Here is a 25,244-nt window from a genome sequence, read left to right as displayed (position 1 = left end):
ATTCAAATATATGTTATTTGAAACATATAAAACTGTGATGCTTTATGTGAGAGTTTCATTCATTAACATTTATTTATGCTCTTATAGGCAACTATAACTTTTTTGCTCAATCTTGTAACAAATCAAGTATTAAAGTAATAAAATATTTACCTGGTATACTTATAAATTGTGTGCATGTATTCTGCAAGATACAATAATTCAAATATATTAATACTTATAAAAATAAATTATTACAATATAGAAAACTAAAACTATAACATTTTCTTTAGATTCATTCATAAAAATCTCACACTCAAGAAAATGTAAATAAAATAATTCTAAAAAAATTGTTCATGCATAGCAGTGCTTTTTTATTTTATAAAGAGGATCAAAATATTTGATATTCATAGGATATGTACAAATGTTTATTCTATTTTTAAAATATTGCTGAAAGTTTGTAAATTAATGTATGTGAATCAATTTTGAAAATATGTACCTATTATTCCTAGATTGGTAATTTCAAAAGTAAAAGACAAATGTGCAAATTATGCTGGCATAAGCTTGCATGCAAGATTGTATGTTATTATATTATAAAAAAATAGAGCGATAACTAAACATGTTCTAATTAAAAATATTCTGTATGTATATCTTTTAATACATAGAGTTTTTAACAACTACATTTTGTTGATATCCTCTTGTATGAAAGCTACGTAGAAAAACAAAGCATTAATAATTAATAAAGTATTAATTAAAACATAAAAGTTTCAAATCAATTATAGATTTATTTGGACAATGCCAACTAATTATTTCTTTATACACTTTTAACAATAATAATCTTACTCAAATTTATAATAGCTTTAATTGTGAAGTGAGATTGTCTATTAATTGCTTTGGACCAGGCCCAATTCCAAGAGTAGATGTTGTACCAGGTTTTAATTGAGTTTTGCCTGCATCTTTTATTATAGAAATTATTAAACCAGCTTTACGAGCATCACTAGCCAATGACATTAACTTCTCTTTATCAGATATCTGTAATACAATTTTAGGTTGACCTTGTAATAACCAAGATGCATATATTTGCTGATATTCTTCATTAGCTGATATTTGACGACAACACTCTACTGCAGCATGGGCACATTGTGCAGCAATTTTTCCCTTTCCCATGGTAATGTCTGATCTTACAACTAGCACCATTTTATAATGTTCACTTTTTGAATATTTTATAGGATAAATAAACACACGTTTTACATAATTCATTAACGACATGTTTATTTATTTAAGTATGACTTTTCTCTTTCTTTTTGATATTTGTCCATACACACTTTGAATCTTTTTACTTGCTCTTGACACTTTCTCCAATCTTGAGTTTCTACTATACACTCCTAAAAATGTAATAAAAAATTAATAATATTTTTACATTATATGATTTCATAATTGCACATATAATATGTGTATATGTAATAATATAATAACAAAGTTAATACTTGAACTTCATAATGCAATTCCATACAACCAGTTTTTTTTAACATTTCTTCAACCGGGTCGTCAACATTTTGTTGATGCGTATTTAAATTTGGAATCATTTTACGTTTAAGTTACACGCATAATATTAAGTTTTGTGGTTATAATAGTAAAGTTTAAAGGTTATTTTTCATGTATTCGCTACACTTTAATACAACTACGGCATTTTATAATTAGTTTAGTAGTAGCAGAGATAGCAGATTGTAGAGCACCATCATATAAACAGGTTTCAATCTGGAGTAGGGAAAATCGTCTGAAAATTGAGTCACGTCTAGTCGTGAAAAATCACATGGATGGTCTACAAAGTTCATGTTCTTGAGGTAGACAGATATGGGTACAGCATCCTTATCTTTTTTTAAGCGTTCATACCATGTCACGCATGCGCAGAATGCAAACCTTCCTGTTTTTCATGTTGATATTTCACAACTAGCCATAATTCAATTTTCAGATAATTTTCCCTAGACATCAATATATAAGTGTTTCATATGTGAAACCTATCTTCTATAAAACCCGTTTATATAATCGTGGTTTAGAGTGCTGTGTATATGATTTTATTTGCAAATGTTGAAACTTTTAGCCAAATGCGAGTTTATTTTTATGATTGTATTTGTTCTATCAGAAATAACCAATCAGACTCCTCTTTCGTATGCCATGTTATGTGACAACTTATTAATTTTATATAATATAAAACAATAGAGAACATAAATCTGGTAATACTGACAAGATTGTAAGGTTGCCCTCATGTAAACATAACCTTATCAATACAATTTCCCTGACTATGAAATGCTTGTGTGATAATATGTGCTGCCATGCTAAATGACAATAAATAATAGATAATATAATAACCTAGATTTGTTTCTTATTTATATCTTTTTTATTTTAATCTTTTCACAGTAATTTAGTAGCACATATATTTTTACATTAATATGTCCTATTTTTATTCCGAATATTTATATCTTATTTCTACTTTATTACAATTATGGTATCTATGTATAATTATAAAAAAATAAAGCGTATTCACATCAATTTTTCGAGGAAAACATTAATCACAATCCGTCTATGCGTTCTAATACAATATTTCAAACATTGGAAATAGAACTTCAGTTGTTGTAAATACAGTGTTACCACGTTGAACATCGCCATTTACTGCGCTACCTTCAACACATAGCTGCTACTAGTGTCTTGAGTTCTCCACCAGACGACAACAAGCTATGGCATAGTAGAGTAGGCAATATGACAAGTAATATGTTCTATTACGTGTGCCGCCAATATTCTTTGATTTTTATGTCCTATTATCTATCAGCCAGATATGCGTTAAATTAGAAAACGTGTCGATGATCGTGTATTACTGATCATACCTGCGTTCACACTGGGGCGTTAAGTGTTCTTCTGCCGGTTGTCAACTGTAACATTTTCGTAAGTATTTAACGCGTTTTTCTTATTGCGATGACTTCAACAACTTTCCTTTTCTTACGAATATAATCACTAGTCACGAGAAACTGTTCAATAAAGATGTTTCATTTATAATTCGTGTTTTTTTTCATTGTTGTAATTCGCAAGATGATATAACAATCCCATAATTCCATAGCACGTGGGTGACGTACGTAAAATAGTTATATATGAATATATTAAAACGAGATGTTACTATATTTCATTGATTTATACATAGAGATACACTTATGCATAAAAACTTTCATACTTGAGTCAATTTTATGGGTAATTGCTGCATGACAAGATATTGGAAAAAAGAAAAATGTAGTGTACAATCATTTTGCAAAAGCAAACTTGCGTGATTATACTTGACTTCTGTATTTTATACATCGCTACGTATCGCAGTATATTTTAATATCGGTTCCGTCCGTTAAAGATCGAGTTACATCACATATTAGAAAATGAATTAGTTTTACATATGTAAGTACGTGCTAAAAAACAGGCACCAAATATAATCGGTAATGCGGTTAAATAAGGTTGCAAGTATTTTAATTTAGACATGTTATTTTAATCAATCACACTACAATTATCGGATGAATAATTCGTTTTTTATAATATCATAACTTGTATCCAATTTTTATAAAGAAATGTATTTAAATTCTATTTTGAATTAAATCTTCTATTTCAATAAGAATTGTTTAAAAACGAACATATGTATGGGTAACGTAAAATCGGTCAATAATTTTTATATAATGTAATAGTGACATTATGTGCACGTTGATGGTAATTTGCTTGTTTATACCAACGTAAATAGTTTTTTGTATTTTCGCGCCAAGTAATACAGCGACTTGTGAATAATAGCAGAAGCTTTAGTTCTCATTTTGCCACTAGGTGGCTACGATTGTCTGTTGTATTCTCGTTAGTGTCCGATTTTGCGTTCAGTTTATATATAAGAGCAAGATGTTAAAGCTACTGTTGGATAGTCAGATGCTTCCCGGGTACGATCAGCGCATATTGGGGCCATTTTACAAGACCACATTATGTGTCCGGTACTTTATGGTTAAAACCTTATGAACGTATCACAAAAATTTGCTTGCTTAACTCATGTAAAACTATCACCGTGGAAGCGTTATATATAGACTATCTTTTGCCATTTGTATATAAGTAATTGTGTTTTATTGTTTTTCGACGTCTAGGTATTAAATTTTGTTTTTCTAATATTCTTTATCATTTCATTGCGTCTTTTATATAAATTGTAGTATTAACTTTTACTTGTCGGAGTCCACGTTTTGAACAGTATTTGTTATGTTAAACTTTTATTCACACAGCAGCAGCATTATTTTGATTCTATTACTCTGGTTTGCTTTACGATGCATTTTATTGCATACCTATATGTATATATATACATATATATAGACATCTATTTATATCTACGTATTTGCGATTTTATTTTATATATTGACAATTAGATAATTATTAAATGAAGCTACAATCACAATTGTGCCACAAGAATGTTTAACGAATGCTTATATCCGTGATTCTTGAATCAGATTAAGACTGATTGAGTCAATTCTTTATTACTATAACTATACAAAATTGAACATCACTGATGGAGAAACCGAAACGAGGCCATGCGAGTAGCGATCAGTTAGTTTTGATATGAATGGATCAGTTGAAAAGCGCGGGAATTCATGAAAATGCTAATAACGGCGGATAATCTGCAATGGTAATAGGGGACGTGTGAATTACGAGAAAGCGGGTGGGATCGAACGATAGACAGTTAATTTTAGAATGTCGCTGTTGCTGCTGACGATAACCGCGACAAACGGACAAGTATCTTTCGAAACAGAGAGAGAGAGAGAGAGAGAGAGAGAGAGAGAGAGAGAGAGAGAGAGAGAGAGAGAGAGAGAGAGAGTGAGAGAGAGACGAGAAGGAACGTAACTTGGAACGGTACGTAATAAGTTTTGCGATGAGACGAAGCAAGAGGCAAGGAAAGCAGAAGGCGAACGAACAAAAGCACCGGTGGTTCGCGCGTATTCTCGTGGTCGAAGTGCGTCCGATGCATCGGGAAGATGTGCTAATAAATACGATTTTAATAAATGACCTTCGCTTTTTTTCTAGTCGGAGAACTGTGTTCGAATCATTTGACTCTGACCGTGGTGGTGGGCACAAAAAGTCAACGGTGCAAACATTCTTCTGTTTCGCGAAGAATTAGCACGCGTGCTGCTTCCACTAAATTATTGATCTATCGATCATGGAGGAAGAAATTGTGAATGGGATTGCAAATAAAAACGGGAATTCAGAAGTGGACGAAGAAATGAAACAGAACGAAGATGGGACGTTCGACGTATCGAGCTACCCGGAGCTAGACCGCTCGCAAACCGGTCGCAGAACGAGTATCTTCAAGTATTACTCGTTCAACAAGAAAGGTGAGTCCGGCCGATTTGTCTTCGATAAAATTGTAACATATAAAAAGGAATCGTTACATCGTTGTCAGTTTTGGAAAATTAGAAAAGAAAGCCATCCTGCAAGTCGTTGCAGGTTGCAACATCGATGCAGCATTCGATCGATGATTTTTCTTGTGCTCGTCCAGTTGTCGAATTCCTTGTAAGTTAATCCTTTTTATCGGGAGTAATATGTGGAGCCAGAGTTTTTATCAGACATATCCGATAATAAACGATAGAGAAACGTCGATCTTCGAACCGTCGATCTTCGAACCGTCGATATTGTTTGGAATTCAAAAATTGGGAGATATAAATAGAAATATTAGATAAGGTAAACAATCAGAAATTCGAATCTGTCGAAGAAAACGTGATAATATGTGCACTTATGATTATACAGTGCATTAGTAGTCTGTTTAAAAATGTAAGAATACAGTATAATTAAGATATAAATATATTTATGCGCGTGTGCATAGCGGATAGGAACGATTGATAGAAAGAATGTTCAATTTCACGCGCGCTTATGATTTTGATTACATTCTCAGACCGATCGCCCTTAACGTCGTAAATGAGATTATTTAAATTTCCAAACTCCATTATTATTATTTGGGTTAGTTATTGGTAGCGTTCAAAGAATGATAAGTATATTTGTATTTAAACACGATGGATGGGGTTTTGCAATCGGAACAAGGAGCATTGGCATTGTGTATGCAACGATAGGTGATGCATAACGTGTCGCGCGCAGTTTCACGAGATTGACAGTCTCGTATCTTGCCGATTCTTCTGCCAAAGTATGTGTCAAACAATCTCTAATTGCGTATGGATGTTTTGAAGGCAAACGTAATCAAATCAGTTATTTAAGGTAGGTCGCGATCATACAAAAAATAGTTTTTGGCTTCCGAAACGGGAAATTTATATAAACTACTATCTATATTATTTATTTCTACTTATATACTATACTATTTATATAACAACTATCATCTATATAAATGATGTTATATAAAGTACATACTCGTTAACGTTGAGCAACAGGGAACTTGAATCATAGAGAAAGATGTATTTACGCCCCAGTCGCAGTACATTAAGCAAAGAACGACATCTTCAAATTTCGAGCATGACCCAAATTAAAAATGCGAAAGTATTTCTTCAGTAACGATTTTATTCTGCACAATGAGACGGGCCTCGTTTCCTCAGGGCTCTCGTTCACTTCTTCCCATTGAAGAGCAAAATCGATAGCATAACTCGGTCGAAAGCCTAAACCTGTTCGCAGACAGATGAGCATAGGGAGTAGAAGGCAAAAATGCACGTTTATAGCAGCAGTAGTGTGTTATGCAACATCGTGTAGACAGTTCAGGACAAAATATTTTGTACGACGCATCGTCGTTTGTAAATGTGAGCGAACCTCTGCGGCTGGGCAATCTAGCCCATTTTTATCACGATGCATTCGGGTTGAAAGATGATACGTTTCGAGCCCGCGTGTGCATCTCGGGTTATCGTTATCTATATATCTGTATAGATGCGCGCTGTAGGCTCTCGATGCACCGAGATCGCATGTTAAACGTGCCTTAAATTGGAGCAAGTCTGCAGGAGAATTGTCGGAGACCTAGTTACCTTGGTCGTTCGACACGGTTTACTTTTGTCTTGGTAGGAGAACAAAATTGGGTCGGAAATTTTAATTCGTATAATATGGAGCAAATTTGCGATTTAATAAAGTATGGATGCCGGTATATGGCATATTGAGCGCAGTTATGGTGGAAGGTAGATCGAGAGTCCATTGCGATAGGAAGGTATAAGAGTGTGTTTCGGTGTCTACCAGTCTCAGACTTGTTAGTAAAACTATCTAGAGTGGTTCCAGATGGATCGTCCAGGATAGTGGAAGACAGGTCAGAAGGTGTTTTTGTAAAGAGATAATGGTTAAAGTCTTTCGAGCAATCGCATTTTTAGTGTCCCTCTGGTGGAGGGTACAGGATTTAATAGTGGCTTTTTGAAAAGGCATATGATGTTGAAGTTATGTTGTAATTATATTGTCGAATGAATACGATGTCGAGGAAAAATTAGTACGATTAGAACGAATGAAGTTAATTAAACAACGTTGATAATGATGCTACTGGTTGCTTGTGCACGTCTCGATATTTTTATAATTACAAAACTGTATAATATTTGCATAAACAAGCGATTTACATAACAGCAAAGTAAATGAACAAAAAAGACGGCAAAAATTCCATATGTCATTTCACTAACGTGTTGTTTATATAGTTTTGATTTTTCCTTCAATTAATTTTTACCCGACAAATTCTTTTTCTCGCCACCCATTTGCACACCTATTGCGAGGAAGTTTTATCTGTAGAAGAATTCCATTATCGCTTCTTCACGATCCTCCTTATTGATTTACAAAGAACAGCCGCCTGAAACATCGAGACAATCGAAAAAAACAGTTTAAAGTTCATATACTGAAGCACAGTATATATATGCACATAGTAGCAATAGAACCGGAAGTTCACAGGCGAATTATTTCATCGCTCGATATAAATTTCGTAAGGGGTACCAACCGCATTTAATAATTTTATTAATTACCTCAATATATTTCGTTAACGTATCGAAGCGCTTTTCAGTATTTTTGTAACAGGTACGTATCTTAAATTTTGCAAAGTGGAGAACAGGTCAAGAGCAGGAAGAGGTAATTAGCCTTCAGCGACAATGAAATCATGCCTCTTCCGTATTGCTCTATTCCGATTTAAAAAGTCGCAACGATACTCACACGCTCACTCCCGCTCCTCTCGTACTACGCGATGCGACGGGGAGAATCTTCCGTGAAATTTTCATTGAATTCCTGTAAAGATTTTTGTAAAGTGGGAAAAACGATATTAGACTTTTTCATCGAGAGATTTCGTGATGTGTAATTGAAGGTGTCGAGATAATAAAGTCGACCGAAAAGTGTTTTTATCTTTAATCAGTAAGCGTTTTAATCTTACATTACATCGGTACAAGGAAGGCTAGACTCGGTGGAGAAAATTGAACTTGGAACTATTGCAACAGACTTCGGTTTATCTTACATTGGTGATTAGATCAGACTAAGATCTACTATCTAGACTAAATAAAAAACAATTGATTGGTGAACGATCGAAGAATAGTCCATATGAATTCTGTTTAAAATTGGCAAGCCTACGTTCGTACATATATGTGTATAAATGGTATGGAAAATCTGAAGGAAAACAGGTTTTTACAATTGTATAACGATTTAACGAACAATATAGCATAGCATTAGATAAATTTAATGATATAAGCTCGATATACGAAGGTTACCAAATACTTTGCAAATACGTTGGAAGATTAATAACCGCGTTATTGACTAAGAGAAATCTTTTGAAGATTTTCTCGCATATCACGTATCAAGTTGGTTTCTAATCTTACAACTATCGTTTCAACCTACTCACGGGTTATCAAAGGACATAATGAAGCATGATAAAAGAGCATATCATTTATTATGTTATTAATCCTTCTCTTTGTGTAACAGAATTACGACGGAATCGTTAAATCAGATTGCAAGTAACACCGTTTGAATAAAATTGTGAGACGTGCATTGCACGTGGCATGTTCACCTTTTTCCTTTTACTTTACAATTCAAAACTGTGTTTGCCAGATCTTGTAAACGTCACGCTGTAATAATATTACGTTTGCTTTTTAGATACAATGCCAAACTTGACGAAGAAATCGGGCCCTCTTATCGGAGTAATTGACGTTGGCACACGGACCGTTCGCTTTGTGGTGAGACATTTTTACAGTACAGTGTATAGTTATTCGACGTTGACTTTATTTGAGTTGATGTTTCATGTAGAATCCTTTTACTACCAGCTATTCTTGACAGAAATCATTTAAACTGGAATAGTACTTCTTACACTATAACTCTTTTAATTTGGATTGTAACAACTTTTATGATCCATGCTATGAATGTATACATTGCTCGAGTATATAGAGTTGTTAACATTAATGGTTTACTAATTGAATCTATACCTTTCGGAAATAAGAGGAACATAAAATGGAAATAAAGCAGAATTGCGTTGCAGGTGTTCAATGCAAAACACATAGCTGAAGTGGCATCTCATCAAATCGACATAGAACAAATAAGTCCGCAAGAAGGATGGATGGAACAGGACCCGAGAGAGATTCTTTTTGCGGTAAAGACGTGCATCAAAGATGTTGTTCGGAAATTGGATGTGCTTGGATTGAAAATAAACGAAATAATAACGATCGGTATTACAAATCAAAGAGAAACCACATTGGCATGGGATTCAACGACCGGTGAACCGTTATATAATGCGATAGGTGTGTCTTGATAATCATAATGTAATATATACATAATATAATATCATAATATAATATAATATAATGCTTATTAATTCTTCTACTATTCCAGTGTGGTCTGATATCAGAACGAATCCGATCGTCGATCAGATAATAGCCAAGTTTCCGGATCAAAGTAAAAATCATATCAAACCACTATGCGGTTTACCAGTGAGCCCGTATTTTTCGGCACTAAAAATTCGTTGGATGAAAGATAACGTGCCCACTGTTAGAAAAGCGATGCGAGATAAGCGATGCAAAGTGGGCACGATGGACACCTGGATCGTTTGGGTATGTGAGTACTGTACGTTTGAACGTAGAGCTTGTCTAGGATTCGAAAACAATTATTATACCTTACAGCAAAAGGAATGATAGATGATGACATTCATGATCCAGAGAATTCATTGAAAAATGGTTACAGAATTTAACGGGTGGCAAAGATGGTGGATTGTATATTACTGACGTAACTAATGCGTCGAGGACCATGTTAATGAACATAGAGACCCTCTCATGGGATCCCACGTTATGCAGATATTTCGACATTCCTATGCAAATATTGCCAGAGATTAAAAGCAGCGCTGAAATTTACGGAAGTATTGCGATTGGTCCATTGAAGGGTATCACCATATCTGGTGTAAGTTACATTTCTACAGACATTTGAAAAAATTGATGTATGTGTCAGACATATAAGACTCTTCATATTTTTAGATTTTAGGAAATCAGCAATCAGCGTTAGTTGGACAAAATTGTTTAAAGAAAGGACAAGCGAAAAATACATATAGAGGTGGATGTTTTCTGCTCTGTAATACAGGAACGACAGTATGTAATATAGATAGATAATATAGTGTGATTCGTTCTAGTATTTGATTAGGAATTATAAATTGTTACAATTTTTAGCGTGTGCATTCTTCTCATGGATTAGTTACAACAGTGGCATATCAATTGGGTCCAAATAGTCCAGCTGTTTATGCGCTGGAAGGTTCAGTTGCAGTAGCAGGTGCTGCTATTAAATGGTTGCGAGATAATATGAAACTTATAAAGGATGTTCATGAAAGCGAACATTTGGCTCAAAGTGTTTTCAGTACTGGCGACGTATATTTTGTACCAGCTTTTACAGGACTGTACGCTCCATATTGGAGAAAAGATGCGAGGGGGTAAGTACAACTTTATGAAGTCTTGCTACATATAAAATCGATATACATATCGTTTACTTAAAAATATTTTTACAGAATTATTTGTGGTCTTACTGCATTTACAACGAAACAGCATATAATAAGAGCATCATTAGAAGCTGTTTGTTTCCAAACTAGAGATATTTTAGAAGCTATGTACAAAGATTGTGGTTTTCCATTGACTAAGTTAAATACGGATGGAAAAATGTCAACAAATAATCTTCTTATGCAATTGCAAGCAGATCTTTGCGGTACGCCAGTATGTAAGTACACCTTATTAAGTATTACCAGAAATAAATAAACGTATGCATTAATGTTTGTACTTATTGGCAGTCAGATCAACGATGCCGGATATCACGGCGTTAGGTGCTGCAATGGCTGCAGGGCATGCAGAAGGTATAGATGTTTGGGAATTAGAAGGTGAAGAGATAGAAAGAGTGCCCAGTGATACATTTTTACCAACGACCACACCAGAAGGTAAAAAACTTTCAAATTTAATGACATCCATATTTTATCTTTTACGAAATGTTTTTCTTCTTTCTATAGAGAGAGATGCTAGGTATACAAAATGGAAAATGGCAGTTGAAAGAAGTTTAGGTTGGGCGGCAGTAAAGAGATCTGACCAAATGACAGGTAAATTTTATAATATCGAGCAAGTAAGATCTGAGATTTCAGGTACATTTAAAGCTATATTCCTCACTTTCCGCCGTAATTTAATTCGTTATTGAATTCCTATCCTTCACCTGCATGCGCTTATTGTAAATGTATCATGCTCATAAATAAAAAGAGTCAGTGTATGTTTGATGGCAATGGGTTTTCCCTGTAAAATGCTAAAATTAATTTAATTTGTATTGGATTGTCTAATAACTACTTGATACTATGGAATGGTTTGTTAACATTTACCTTAAATCCTTGTCCCAGACTTCTGTTTATAAATAAATATATGACCTCGAATATCTTGTTGTTGTTTATAAGCGTACGTATATCTATGTATGAGCGAAATCATGTGAGAGCCTGTGGTTTCGTAACTTAATTCAAAATCAATAATTGAATTTTATGTGAAAGCTCTATTAATTGTTGGAAATCTTCGGGAAATTTTAATGTGTTTGCTTATTTAATGTTCCAGACGAAAGATATTACGTATTGGCATCGGTCCCTGCAAGTTGGTTCTTAATGACAAGCTTTATTTTGTTACGATTAAGTTATTATTTGAAAAATCGGTGACAACATTCATATTGTTACAATGGAGGATCACTTAGATAGCAGATAGCCTATATTGTATTACAAATGCAAATAGGAGTATGATTACCAAGCTTTAATTATAAATAGTAGATCAAAATATGACCATCAGTAACCGATTAAAAAACAAAAAAGTAATACAGGTAAAGACAGCTTTGATTCAATTGAGTAGAACTACCTATACTTTCAAACTTTGCCAAAAGAAATCAATATAGTTAATTAAATGAAGCGCGACACAGTAAATAGCTACCAAGTTATTCGGAATTTCAGAGAAGAAAGTACTAGAAACAATGCACACATACAATAATTTAAACAATCCATTTATTCGTTATTTTTTATTTGTTGTTGATACAAGATAACGTGATATTTCGCGAACCATTACTGCCAAGTTAACAGACACAGGGCTATAGTTTTGTATAGTTTTGTAGGATTGTAAGCATTCGTAATATTTTAGGATTTACAATTAATTAAATTTTTATAATTTCAACTATTTTCGTCGCTTTATTTTGTACGTTTAATTTATTTGTTATATCAACAAAAATCCTGTATGTATAATGTTACAACTATTGTATCATAAAATCAAACATTGGAAATACACGTTCGTCTTGTTTTACCACTGTGTTTATTTTTTCAATTTTGACACTCGATCAGAATATATCCAAGCGATTAATAAAAAAATAAGAGATGTAATCTGGAAAAGTCGTCAGTGTTTAAATAGAGCGCGCTATAAGAGCGCCACAAAGCGTCACGCGGAGGCGAGTGAAACCATAATTAACGAGCTATGGGCACGCTTGGTCGTGTCAGTGTAGACTCGTAGGTATCCGGTGTTGTCAGTACGGAGTAGAAAGAGTAGGATGTGGTATCGTACAACGTTATGGTATATCTCGTGGCTGCGACTTCGTGAGAAGGTCGTCGAGGTAATGAACGCGTCTCGTTGAAGGAAATGCAGTATATTGTATCACGCGAGTGCAGGGCAAGCTAACCTAAAGCAAGGTGTCGGTGGGTTTGTCGAAGGTGAAGTGTAAAAGTGCGCGGGACTCGCATCGAGAGCGAGCACCAAGGAGTCCCGGTGTCGTGGGATATGCACGCACACGTCAAGATGTCGTCGGGAGGACATAGCAGTCGTACTCGAGCTGTACACATAGGTTCGATCTTCCAGAAGCTTCATGGTCGTTTTGCTGATCCTATGACACTGCCGAAACTTTCGACCGACAAGCGAATGTTGGATAAGACCTGGAAACTTATGGACAAGGTAGTCAAGTTATGTCAACATCAGAGGATGAATTTGAAAAATTCGCCACCGTTTATCCTGGATATTCTACCAGATACGTATCAACGATTGAGACTGATATATAGCAAATACGAAGACAGGATGCAGGTGTTACATAGCAACGAACACTTTTGTGTATTCATCAACAACCTTATGAGAAAGTGCAAGCAAGCGATCAAGTTGTTCAAGGAAGGCAAAGAAAAGATGTTCGATGAAACTTCGCATTATCGTAGAAATTTGACCAAACTTAGCCTTGTATTTAGCCACATGCTGTCCGAATTGAAGGCCATTTTTCCAAATGGTGTGTTTGCTGGACATAAATTCCGTATTACTAAAGCAGATGCGGCCGAGTTCTGGAAAGAAAGCTTTGGAATCAGGTGCGTATCGTTTAATCATCCTTTCCCTTTTTTTCTTTGGTTCTTCCTTTTTGTTTTTGATCATGTAAACAGGACACCTGTCTCGTCGCGTGTGCTTTCCACTCTGACGTGCGTAAAAACGAATAATAAACGCGCGCTCTGTGGCTCGCACGTGCGCACACCTAACCTAAAAACGGCTCTGCGTCTCATTGATATTGACATTAGTACATGCACCAAAAACCGGGACGTGTCTACTGGTTTGCACCTGACGCCATTCGTGAAATGTACTTCATCGCTAGCGGAAGTGTTCTTTTTTATGTACGAACTCGTATAAAGGAAGAACTGTATTTTCGCACGTCCTCGAATAATGAAAATCGAATCATTTTAGTCACTCTGTACCTACTATTGTTTTGATAATAATTTAACAATGTTACTATTGTTACAGGCTTTTTCTTATTAAAATTACGATTAATTACATACTAGAAATGTAGACACAATTGTAGGCAATTCTTTTAAGCAATAATATTAATGTACGTAAAACGATTTAAGATTTAAAAACGTTATGGTATCAGTTCCCTTTTAACTTTGAAAAAAAAAAAAAAAGATGAATCGTGTTTTATGTTTCCGGTCTGAAATATCGGTTATTTAGACGATGAAGCGATAAACGCGGTCGTTGATTTAGTTCGGTATATCGAGTAACAGTTACCGCTGTATTGGCACAAAGTTGCTTCCGGTGCAATCGGAATTTCATTTATACTTGGTTGTGGACTGTTGAACCGTGTAAATTGTCAGAATGAATCGTTATCGGGTTATTGTCAGTGATCGGTTACAGCTCATTGACAGGTATTGCAACATACGAATGAAAAGACTAGGAAAGCGATCTACGATTATTTGAAGTCTAGAGATACCTATATCCTGACAAAAAGATAAGAGAGAGAGAGAGAGTGAGAAAGAGGGATAGAGACGTGTAAGGCGGGGAAGTTGGTAGAACGGCGGATCGATTGGTTAGATCCGTTTCCTGGTTACTATTCTTGGGGGGCCGGTGGTTTAGTATCGTTTTACAAAACTGATACACCTACTTTTACTGGAATACGTCATGACACAGTATCGGGAAGCGCGTGCCGTGCGCTCTGGGCTACGTGCCGCGTAGCGATTTATCAGCCGGTATAAATAAACGAGCAGCAGTTCGAGCCAATTCATGAATGACTGACTGCTGTACGGTGTCGCGAGAGATCGTCACGATTTGTCAGAACACGAGACTCGTGAACGAATACCCTTTCGTCACACGCGTTCCGCAGCCACTCATCGCCATGGATTTTGCATACACACTAAGATACATATCACGTATACGCGGTTATCTCTTACTTTTTCTTTGCCGCTGTAAGAATATAAATGCAACTATTTATCATTTCATCTCCATTCGTATATGTACACATGTACACCGTGTATAAATGTTTTAATTGTAATTTATGTTTCTCTACGTTACGATGATGTTGCAATATAGTCTATTATCAATCGATAGTAATGGACTATACACAATTGTTTAGTTAGTTAGTTGTTGAAAGTAGAAAATACGCGACTAAAAATAGAACGAATTTCCTGAGAAACGATAAAACATTAATACTGTATGCGGCGCGGAATCAGTTAAATTAAACATCGCCAGGGAGAAGAGCAAAAGAGAGATTCCAGTCGTGGGTTGTACTTCTTCCGTTTCTCTCTCGGTTAATTTCTCGAAATCGTTTCCATCGCCTGCCCTTTTTTCCGCTTCGTCAAACCGTACGTTCGTAGACGAAGTACGAAGCCTACGCGTTTTCCAAGAAAGCTAAACAGGAGTTTAAAGAGCTTTTATCGGGGAACCGTTCTTGTTTTGAACGTAGGATGCGGGCGATTGCAGTATGATTAACATGCGGCGAGCCGACTCGATTACGCCGATGCGCGAACTTTCAGTTTCCGGTCAAATGATCCGCGGACATCCGGTGGCCTATGTTACGCTCTTTGCGCTGTTACGTTCTGCCTCTTTAATCAAGCAAAACCCCTGGGTATTCTTCCTGCGCGTTCAATTCGGCGTCGATGAGATAAGCGTAAGTCGTGATTTATCTTACCGGAAACAATATTTATCGTTATTACGCTGTGTAAGATATCTTGAAATATTATCTTGTATCTCGGTATTTTTAATCGACCTTCTCGGCGCATAATGCGCGTCGCTTTCAAAGAAAGCAATTAACAGAGAAAATCGAACACAGACCTTTACAAAGCGATGACGTAACTCGAAAGAAGAAAATACCTCGAAAAACAAATCGAACGTGCATTACGACGATACGAAACTATTCCTTGAGAAAATTTCATTTCGTCCCACGTACCATTTTTTTTTTTTTTTTTTTTTTTTTTTCTGTAATTCCAAACTCGGGTTTTCCTCTATCGGCGCATCGATTCGTAACACGCTAATGTATTCGGACGAAATGAAATCCACGTTTCGCGTGCGAACGTATCCTCGACTTGTTAATGGATGTTTTTAATGACGAGTATACCGGAAACGGTGGCAAGGGATGAGCTTTTATCGAAAAGAAGACCGAAGTCATCTATCCGTGACACAGAGAGAGGAGATGGGAGGATAGTAGTGGATTCGTTGCACCGTTCTGTAATCTATAGTCGCGAAGGATTGTACTTTGTGCTGGCTCGAGCTGGGGGGCAGAATCTTCTCTCTTCTGCTCTTTCACTACGATGTATACTTATAACGATACATCCGGATGTGGGTTGGGAAAGCCATATGAGAAAAAAGTGGTGAGGCAGAATGGAATTCAACGAGGTTGAACATTCCGGTTTCTTCGTCTCCTACGATTATTTCATTAACGTATCTCCGGTTCCCTTTTCCCCTCTGGTGAAAATAATTGAACGCCAGAGTCTCTGTCCTCTTCGGGGACAAAGTGGCCAATATTCACAGCGACTTTCGTGCGTTATATTTTATACGGCGTAGCGGTGTATCAAACGTTTAGATAGAGTCAGAAGAAAGAGCGTGAATCATCGACTTACGGCATCCGTTCTAAAACTAAAGGTAGAAAGAGAGGAACGCGTTAATTCGACCGATGCGACGTCGAAGCGATCGATATATTTGGAATTCCGTTGGAAAGAATCCCGATGTTTGCACGCCTCTGTTTATTCTTGAGATATCGGGTATCAGGTGCACAGCGGATCTGATGTCTTGAAAAGAGGGCGTCGACGCGGATGCAATATGTCGCGTTTGCGAGCCTCGTTCGACTTTACAGTACGATGCAGTGTTCTCTCGCCCTCGAAGGTCTCTTGTTCTCGAGAAAACACCTCGATCGAATGGAACAAAAGAAAATATCATTGCAACCATATTGCGTTTCCAAGCAATGAAAAACGCTTCTTTTATGACCGATATACAAATATCTTTGCGGGGGTAGCTTTACGACTCGACCTTCCTTTTTAACTTTCGCACAGAATAAGGCAATGTAAACTTTGAAGAATTACGCGATATAACTCGCTAAACAAATACATTTTCTGTTCCGAAGCGTGCAACGCGTAGAACGTAGTAAAATCCCGAACACAGGAGATGGAATAAAATCGAAGAAAGAAGAGAACGAGAGTGAAGAAGGTGAGCAGATAGGAATCGTCGTAATCCGGTAGACGAAGAAACGCGCTAGCCTCGTTCGAGGAGACCCACGAATGACGAAGTATTGGAAATAGGTTGGGCAGGCAAACTGTTGAAAATCATTAGCGACGTTTAACGGCGTGGGTGGGAAAAATGGAGGTGTGTGAAAGGCAAGACATGCTCGTCCCGGAGGATACTTATTGTTAGCGGAGGATACTATATTAATTCCGGTCGGCAGGGGTTGGAACCACATTGATAGAGTAGGACCGATGCGTATCAGCTATCCGTGTCTGAAGAGTTACGAGCAAAGAGGTCTGTACCCTCCTCCCCTTTCGTAGTCGGCCAGTTAAGCTCGCATCCGGACGTGAGCCGAAGCGGAAGGAAGGGGACGTGACGTCGCGATTAAAGCGAATTAAGCGGAGCGAACTGTACGAATCGGTGTGGCCGCGTCCACGAACCGGGATCCTACTCTTTACTTACGTTTATCAGAACAGCCAAGTGTTTGCTTCCTTTCGTTTATTCGGTAAATCGTATCTCTTATCGGCGAGAGAACTGGAGTTTGGCGTCGTTCGTATCTACGAGCAGATAATTGTTTCGAACGAAAGAGTCTCCCGATGAGGTAGAAAGGTGTGGAATAATTGCAGAGCTTAACCGTGGGATGCTATATACACGATATGCTTGCAGGCAGTAAAGTACCGCGTTTCCTAGTTGTTCTTAGCTGTTTCTTTCGTTTTTTCAAATATAATTTGGAGATTTAAAGCGCGTACCGATTACGCAATGATGCATTTAGACGTTAAAGGCAAGCATGTGTTTGAAAGTTAATTACATATCGGTCGGATATAAAAGAACGCGTGGACACACGACGCGTAGTAGTTCTGTGTGCGCCTTTAAAACCATCCTTGGCTTAGTAGAGCAATGACTGTGATACCCGATATAATACCGATAATACGATTAACACAGGCATCCATCGTCAAGGGAATCAGCCGACGGATTCACACGAGCGTGCAAAACCTTTGAAATAAGCGAACCATCCTTGAAACGCGCTATGTACTCCGATCGTTCCACTGACATTTTCCATGGGTATATTTTTGCCGTCTATTGCGTAATCACATTTAGCCATCGATGGTTAGAAACTTTACCTCGTGAATGCGAAAGGTGTAATTAGAAGCAGGCAAATTTCAAGTTCGGGTCGTGTTGCCCTTTTGCACTACGTCCATCGTTAAAGCAAATGGAACAACGAGAAAGTAAAATTCTGGAACAAAATTCCGTATCAATTTGAGAACTGTGTGTTGGATTTTAAGGTTCAATACAATTATCTGTCGATCATTTCGGGATTTTCTTTTGTCCGCTAAGATATATAAATTTCGAAAGAGCTGCGTGATAACGATGGCTCGTGGATTCTTACCATCGCATCGTTCTCAGTCATCTAATCATTAATATATTACCGCACGATATTTTTAGTACCTGTCTTAACAAAATCTCTATAACAGCGCAGAATCGATCGCGAGTTAAAATTGTTAAAAGGAGCCGTGCTATCACCCTGATGTTATAAAATATGAAAGATTAGTAAAATTATTTGACGTTAGATTTGACGATTAAATTTGGAACGGTAGTTGCACAGAAATCGAAAACATCATACGGATGGAAAGATAGGTACGTTGGAAAAGCAGCGATCTATGAATGGAGGTGAGGCTTGGATCGGTCGGCAAGCAAGGACGACTAATTGTAGCGGTAGTATCTCTCAGCTTCGTTTTGTACGTTGGCCACGCATCGCCGATGTATACATACGCGTGTGCAATACAGATATATCACGGAACATTCAATTCCGAGATAGTACTCCTGCAATAGAGGACGTGACCCAGTTTAATGATGACGTAAAGCGGCTCAGGATTGAAATTCAGGAAGGACACGAAACTCCGTGAATCGTAGTTCTTTCTTCTTTTGCTCCTTCTATTTCTTTTTCATCCTCTTATTCGAACACGCCAGGTGTCTATTTTCGTAATATGAATTTTAAATGCGTTACGAGAAAAAGGGAAAAGAGGGGGGGGGACATTATAGGTAGAGAAGTATTTCACGGACCGAGTTGAGTATTCGCCTTGACCCGCTGGGGACATGATGGCCTGTAATTATGTCATCGTGTTACTCGAATCTGCCTGGGATACATTGACCTATTTTTCCAAGCACAGGACGTTGAATCAGTTTCCCTGGGCAGGCTGTTGCGAATCAGGCAAAATCGCGTGACATCGAATCAGGCCTGACTATGTTTGATTTTCACTATGTTAAGAAAGATGGAGAGAAGAGGGTTGCAGATTGATGGCTAAATAAAAGACACTAATGACGCTAAAAATAGACAAGGTCAGGAATTTCGTGACGTAGCGCAAAAGTGCGCGGGACAGACATTTGCCACCATAAAAAGAGGCAAAGTAAAACACGCCGAGAAAAGCTTGTAACAAAGCATTGTTTTTGATAAAACGTGCTACTAAAATGTAAAATCATTTAAACGAAACAATGCTATAAATGTAGTGAAATGAAAAATTTTAATAAATGAACGTTGCAACAAGTACATATATTATACATGTATAAAGTATATTATCTTCTTGTGCTGAAAACGCGATCTTTTGATGATATAACATTTATTTCCTCGTTGATATAATATCAATACTTACAACACTTGTTTACAAATAGAAGATGTGCAATATTCGATAACTAAATAAGAAACTTCATTGAATAAAAAAACTATTTATCTAAAAGCTTATAATGGATAAGAATAATTCACAGTTCATATATCGTTCTTAACGATATCGGTTGATTGGAAATAGTGCTACTAATAAAAATCATTACATATATATTAAATAATAGTAGAAAAATGCTTAGAAGTATTTTTCGAAATTGTTTTTCAAACTGTTGGGATCCACGTTCGGACCATGACGTTCAACCACTTTGCCTTCTTTGTTCACGATGAATTTTGTGAAGTTCCATTTTATGAAATCACCCAAAATTCCTCCTTGTTCTTTCTTTAGATATTTCCATAAAGGATGCGCCTTGTCTCCATTGACGTCAATCTTTTCGAATATATCGAATTTAACCTGAAGCAAAATATAATAGTGTACTTAATAAAAATCAAAATGGTAGAATGTTCATCGGATTAAGAGATTCGCATTCCTATACCTTTTGTCGATCGGCAAAACTGCATATTTCTTCGGTACCTCCTGGTTCCTGTCCATTAAATTGGTTACAGGGAAACGCCAAGATTCGTAAACCTAAAAGCACGATCTTTCAACAATCGTTTTGGAAAATAAAACGGATATAATTTGTATATCTTACCTTTAGAGTCAGCATACTCATCGTACAGTTCATTCAGTTGTTTGTAATTTGTGGCTGTAAGGCCGCACTTTGATGCTACGTTTACGATTAAACAAACGTGACCTTTGTAACTGTAAGTAGGTAAAAAATATATTCGCACGTCCCTGAACATGGATGAACACATAATATATTACTTACTTGGATAGAGGAACTTCTTCACCTTTTATGGATTTAGCAGTGAAATCGTAAATCGATTTCGCTTCCTTGTAATTATCGTTCCCACTCATGGTTGCTGCTATAACTGAAATAATTTCGATCGATGTTTAAAATATCTCAATGTATGTATTAAAAAATCTAATACGAATTCTAAAAATGTAATTTACATAACAAGTGAATTATTCAGGATATTAGAAGCACATACCAAACATGGGGGAAGTAAAATACTTTTTAATAACATTAGTAAATTGGATATTACTACTACTGAGCTTTGTCACTGTTATTATTATCGAGAGAAATATCAAAAAACACACCACCAAATAAAAATTATATATTGTACTTTTCATCCTTTTCATCTTTTTAACATTTAAATATAAGAGGTATATCTTTTATTATAAAGCTTTTCATTCTAACTGATGTTTACGTCGTATAACGATAATTCGTGATTTTGAGATATGCGTAGATTGTATTGCCATCAACATGAGACAATATCGATCACGTATGCAACAAGGTTACAGTTAGCATGATAGTTGAATATGTTATTTACCGGGATATTTATAACAATCTTATTTTCATTGTTACAATATTCTTGTTGATATTATTGTATATCTGTGTAACACTGTATTGTGATACTGCAAGCATTCAGTAAAGATGATATGTGAGACGTACGTCGTTTCACTTACGCTGCGTCACGACTTTCCGGATATGTTGAAATTTGAATGTTCAATGAAATAAATATTTGAAGAAACAGATTCTTTGAAAGCACACCTAGAAGTTAATGACTAGATTTTGGTGTTTATATCAAAAATGATATTTTTTCCAAAATAATATTGTCATAATAGTGTTTTTTTTATATAAATAAGCTTTTTCATTTCTTGCAACAGGGAAACAACAGGTTTAGGGAAACGGTAGATATCAAACTTGTAGTACGTGCCTGAAAAATTTCTGACTTGAACAAAGCCCACCGGCAGTAGTAGTTTTAAAATATTCATTCTTCGTTGTACAATATATGGGTGAGGAAGTCAATAAAGACGCACAACTATGTTCCTGAAATTTTTCAGTACAAACACTACATCTTATATTATGAAAAGTTTTATATAAGCACTACTTGTATTTATTTTGTAACTTAGCAAAACGTGAAATCATCATTCTATTTATTGTATTATAATCAACTGATTATTTGGATTACATGTGATAAGCTATATGGTACTTCAACCGAGTAAACTTGTGCTGTTTGTACGAATTATGTAATATTTTTCATAATCGCAGTAAAAGTTAATCATATTTGAAATAATGTATTAAATAGAATAAAGTAAAACGATGAAGTGAATATTTTTTGACAATGTTTACGGCAAGCTTAAATCGATTGCCATCTGTCGTTCACTGGATAAACCTCAATGAATTGCATGAGTTGTGATATTTTGCGCCTAATCATTCTGTTTTAATTTTGGATTTTCTTGTGCGATGTAATGAAGGTGTTTATGAAATGATTATGAAACTTGAGAATATAACGTTTGTAAGGGAAACTAAATGAACCTTACCGGCAATATGTAGTCAAATGTCGCAAAGAGAAAACTAGGGATAGAACTGCACTCCAAGAGCTCTGTCTTTACACTGGCGTATCAGTTATGAACTTACAGCTTTTATTGGCTCCCATACAGGCGCAATATGCACCTGTATGCGAACCGGTTACTCAATATTTTGTAACAAGGAAAAATGACATCAAATTCATTTTTATTAATTATAATGATCTAGATTACAATAACTATGTATGTTGTAAATAATGTAATATCGGTTAGTTGTTAGGTTAGGACCGTATTATTGGAGTGGTATTGTTTGTACATATATTACTAAAAAGTCACTTTTATATATGTTTTCAGTACGCTGGTTCCATGGAAAGTTTTCAAAGACAAGTTAAATGAAGTTCATCCAATAAGTTCTGGATTACAAGCCATGGCATTAAAATCGACGATAGATCTCACGTGCAATGATTATATCTCAAACTTTGAATTCGATGTATTTACGAGGTAAGTTTGTAAACATAAAAAGCGATTTGTCTTATATAATTATAATAAATTTACTTATTATTATAGGTTATTTCAACCATGGTCTACACTTCTTCGTAACTGGAAAATTCTGGCTGTGACACATCCTGGATACGTAGCTTTTCTTACTTATGACGAAGTGAAAGCACGTTTACAAAAGTATTGTAGTACTAGACCTGGAAGTTACGTATTCAGACTAAGTTGCACAAGGTTAGGACAGTGGGCTATTGGTTATGTTACATCAGATGGCGATATCCTCCAAACAATACCTCACAACAAAAGTCTTTGTCAAGCACTGCTAGATGGATATAGGGAAGGATTGTAAGCACACTATTTCTTTACTCATAAAAAATTACTAGTTTAAGATTTCTAATTAAACTTAATAATTTGTTTTTAGCTACTTATACCCTGATGGCCGTAATATAAATCCAGATTTAACATGGGCAGTTCAACCCACTCCTGAAGAACACATAAAAGTCACAGCAGAACAGTACGAATTATATTGCGAAATGGGTAGTACATTCCAATTATGTAAAATTTGTGCAGAGAATGACAAAGATGTGAGGATAGAACCTTGCGGACATCTTCTTTGTACTCCATGTCTCACAGCTTGGCAGGTATTAATATTTTACTTAATCTATATATTTTCGAATTGTTTGCAAGAAAATACCGTAAGAATAAAAACAAGTAAATACTTTTGTAGGATTCTGAGGGACAAGGTTGTCCATTTTGTCGAGCTGAAATTAAAGGGACTGAACAAATAGTAATCGATCCGTTCGATCCACGAAGAACACATCGACCGGGAACACAATCAGCATCTGCTAGTAATGCGTCGACTCCCACACGGGATCTTGACCCGGACACCGAGGTATCCGACTAGGAGTAGCACCTACCCTCATTACATTAAGTGTGCTCTATGTATAACAACTTCTAGCAACACACCCCATTTTTAAAGAATGCTTCATGCAATTCATGTGAGATCTCGAGTTTGTACGATTGTCATGTCATGTCATTTATAGAATTATCATCAAACGTGATACCTCTTATGAGGTATGCAAGTTTAAATATAATGACGAACTTACTAAAGTTAATATTTCGGAAAGTAAATAATGTAAAAAGGGACCAACTTTTTTGTCTCTATATAAGCTTCGTTGGAATTGTATTTTCTATTTTTCTTTTCATTTTTCTTTTTCTTTTTTTTTTTTTTCTTTGCATTATTTGTATATAGAATAATTCACAGAATAATTCTGAGAGAGCCTAAGTTTACAAACGATTAATATGAATGTTTTTTACAGTTCACTTGTTTATTTAAACTAACATGTGTTTTTAAATTACTTGTTTGTATGTGTCACAATTTACAAAAAATCTTCCGGTTTATGGAGACCCTAAGGTAGGTTGCTTTTTTGCATTACAAAATCGAGGGCTTATTGTACGAGTCACCGTTCTTGTTTCATTACTACAACTGCGTTTGCACTCAGTCACACTCTTCGTACCGTTTAACATACACATCACTATGTTGTACTTGCTGTGCAACGATTTAGTTAAAATAATGGAACGTACATTTTACTTACGACAAACAGATAATATTTAGAGATAACATTGTAGTCGATGCCCATATCAACTTTACGATAATAATTACATATGGATCACATTTGTACAATAGAGTAAAGGTTTTTGCTCGCGACTAATCAAGAAACCAATCATATTTTAAATGCATGTGCCAATGTATAGCTGGCAGCGTCTTCTTTGTGGTGTATGCATACAAGACTTGAAGTTAGAATGCTTCATCTCTACATATGATTGCATTATTTATTAAATAAGAGATTTGTAACGTCAATATTTTTTCAACAGAGTATTAACCCGTTCATAAACTTGCGTTATGTCCGCACAATTAGGAAATCTTTCGCTGTAACTGAAATCCGTTTAACGAGACCTTGATTCGACACTCCTCGCTTCGTGTTTTGTTTGATATAAATTTAAATTCTTTTTATTAATTGGTTTTTTATTAATGTGTATATCGAATTATGTTCACGAATATAAGGAATGACATGGTAAAAGTATAGAACAAAAGGAAATAGTGATTTTTGTAGTACTAAGAGATAAGAGGCAGATATATAAAACAGAGTGATCTTCCAACGGAAATGACGTTGCTTACATCGAGCAATAGGAATGCTACGTAACCCATGGATGAACAGTCGTTCATTCGTTGTATTTTATTAGAATTAATTATGTACCTGTTGGCGATAGAAACAATGTAATAACATGCGACATCTTTATCAGGGAAAAGATGTTATTATTTTTCTTTACTTTAAAATATTTA

At 35.8% G+C, this 25,244-nt stretch overlaps 4 protein-coding genes across 13 annotated transcripts in view; 2 read left to right on the top strand and 2 right to left on the bottom strand.

Moving 5' to 3' along the window:
- Positions 1–741: 741 nt before the first annotated feature.
- On the bottom strand, positions 742–1,949 carry LOC126869313 (peptidyl-tRNA hydrolase 2, mitochondrial-like). Of its 2 annotated transcripts, none has more exons than XM_050625692.1 (2): positions 1,464–1,949; positions 742–1,361 (listed from the first exon to the last, which is right to left on the bottom strand). In XM_050625692.1, exon 2 carries the CDS (start codon positions 1,243–1,245, stop codon positions 826–828), a length of 420 nt encoding a protein of 139 aa, XP_050481649.1. In that variant the 5' UTR covers positions 1,246–1,361; positions 1,464–1,949; the 3' UTR covers positions 742–825. The 2 variants fall into 2 exon arrangements, with proteins under 2 accessions (XP_050481649.1, XP_050481650.1); XM_050625693.1 differs by having other exon boundaries at positions 1,229–1,361; positions 1,464–1,894.
- A 528-nt stretch (positions 1,950–2,477) lies between these two features.
- LOC126869300 (glycerol kinase) lies at positions 2,478–12,737 on the top strand. 6 transcript variants are annotated; one of them, XM_050625659.1, is made up of 12 exons: positions 2,478–2,916; positions 5,053–5,360; positions 9,058–9,137; positions 9,437–9,695; positions 9,787–10,004; positions 10,135–10,347; positions 10,422–10,532; positions 10,611–10,867; positions 10,943–11,148; positions 11,219–11,362; positions 11,432–11,518; positions 12,012–12,737. In XM_050625659.1, the coding sequence occupies exons 2-12, from the start codon at positions 5,186–5,188 to the stop codon at positions 12,107–12,109; spliced, it is 1,848 nt and encodes a 615-aa protein (XP_050481616.1). In that variant the 5' UTR covers positions 2,478–2,916; positions 5,053–5,185; the 3' UTR covers positions 12,110–12,737. The 6 variants fall into 6 exon arrangements, with proteins under 6 accessions (XP_050481616.1, XP_050481618.1, XP_050481617.1 ...); XM_050625661.1 differs by lacking the exon at positions 2,478–2,916 and adding an exon at positions 4,384–4,881; XM_050625660.1 differs by lacking the exon at positions 2,478–2,916 and adding an exon at positions 4,856–4,981.
- A 172-nt stretch (positions 12,738–12,909) lies between these two features.
- The window catches only part of LOC126869298 (E3 ubiquitin-protein ligase CBL-B), a 16,793-nt gene continuing 4,458 nt past the window's right edge, over positions 12,910–25,244 (top strand). For all 3 annotated transcript variants that reach the window (XM_050625658.1, XM_050625656.1, XM_050625657.1), the window contains exons 1-5: positions 12,910–13,771; positions 22,760–22,906; positions 22,973–23,245; positions 23,322–23,541; positions 23,628–23,792. In XM_050625658.1, the coding sequence (XP_050481615.1) occupies positions 13,206–13,771; positions 22,760–22,906; positions 22,973–23,245; positions 23,322–23,541; positions 23,628–23,792 (1,371 nt within the window). In that variant the 5' untranslated portion in view covers positions 12,910–13,205. The remainder of the gene's footprint in view (positions 13,772–22,759; positions 22,907–22,972; positions 23,246–23,321; positions 23,542–23,627; positions 23,793–25,244) is intronic.
- On the bottom strand, positions 19,879–22,571 carry LOC126869310 (uncharacterized). 2 transcript variants are annotated; one of them, XM_050625686.1, is made up of 6 exons: positions 22,421–22,517; positions 21,814–21,926; positions 20,862–20,964; positions 20,685–20,794; positions 20,529–20,620; positions 19,879–20,446 (listed from the first exon to the last, which is right to left on the bottom strand). In XM_050625686.1, exons 2-6 carry the CDS (start codon positions 21,869–21,871, stop codon positions 20,231–20,233), a joined length of 579 nt encoding a protein of 192 aa, XP_050481643.1. In that variant the 5' UTR covers positions 21,872–21,926; positions 22,421–22,517; the 3' UTR covers positions 19,879–20,230. The 2 variants fall into 2 exon arrangements, with proteins under 2 accessions (XP_050481643.1, XP_050481644.1); XM_050625687.1 differs by lacking the exon at positions 21,814–21,926 and having other exon boundaries at positions 22,421–22,571.

The sequence above is a fragment of the Bombus huntii genome, chromosome 9, assembly GCF_024542735.1.
Source record: "Bombus huntii isolate Logan2020A chromosome 9, iyBomHunt1.1, whole genome shotgun sequence".
Classification (NCBI taxonomy): domain Eukaryota; kingdom Metazoa; phylum Arthropoda; class Insecta; order Hymenoptera; family Apidae; genus Bombus; species Bombus huntii.
Note: the sequence above shows the minus strand (reverse complement) of the source record. Positions and strands in the feature narration are given on the sequence as shown.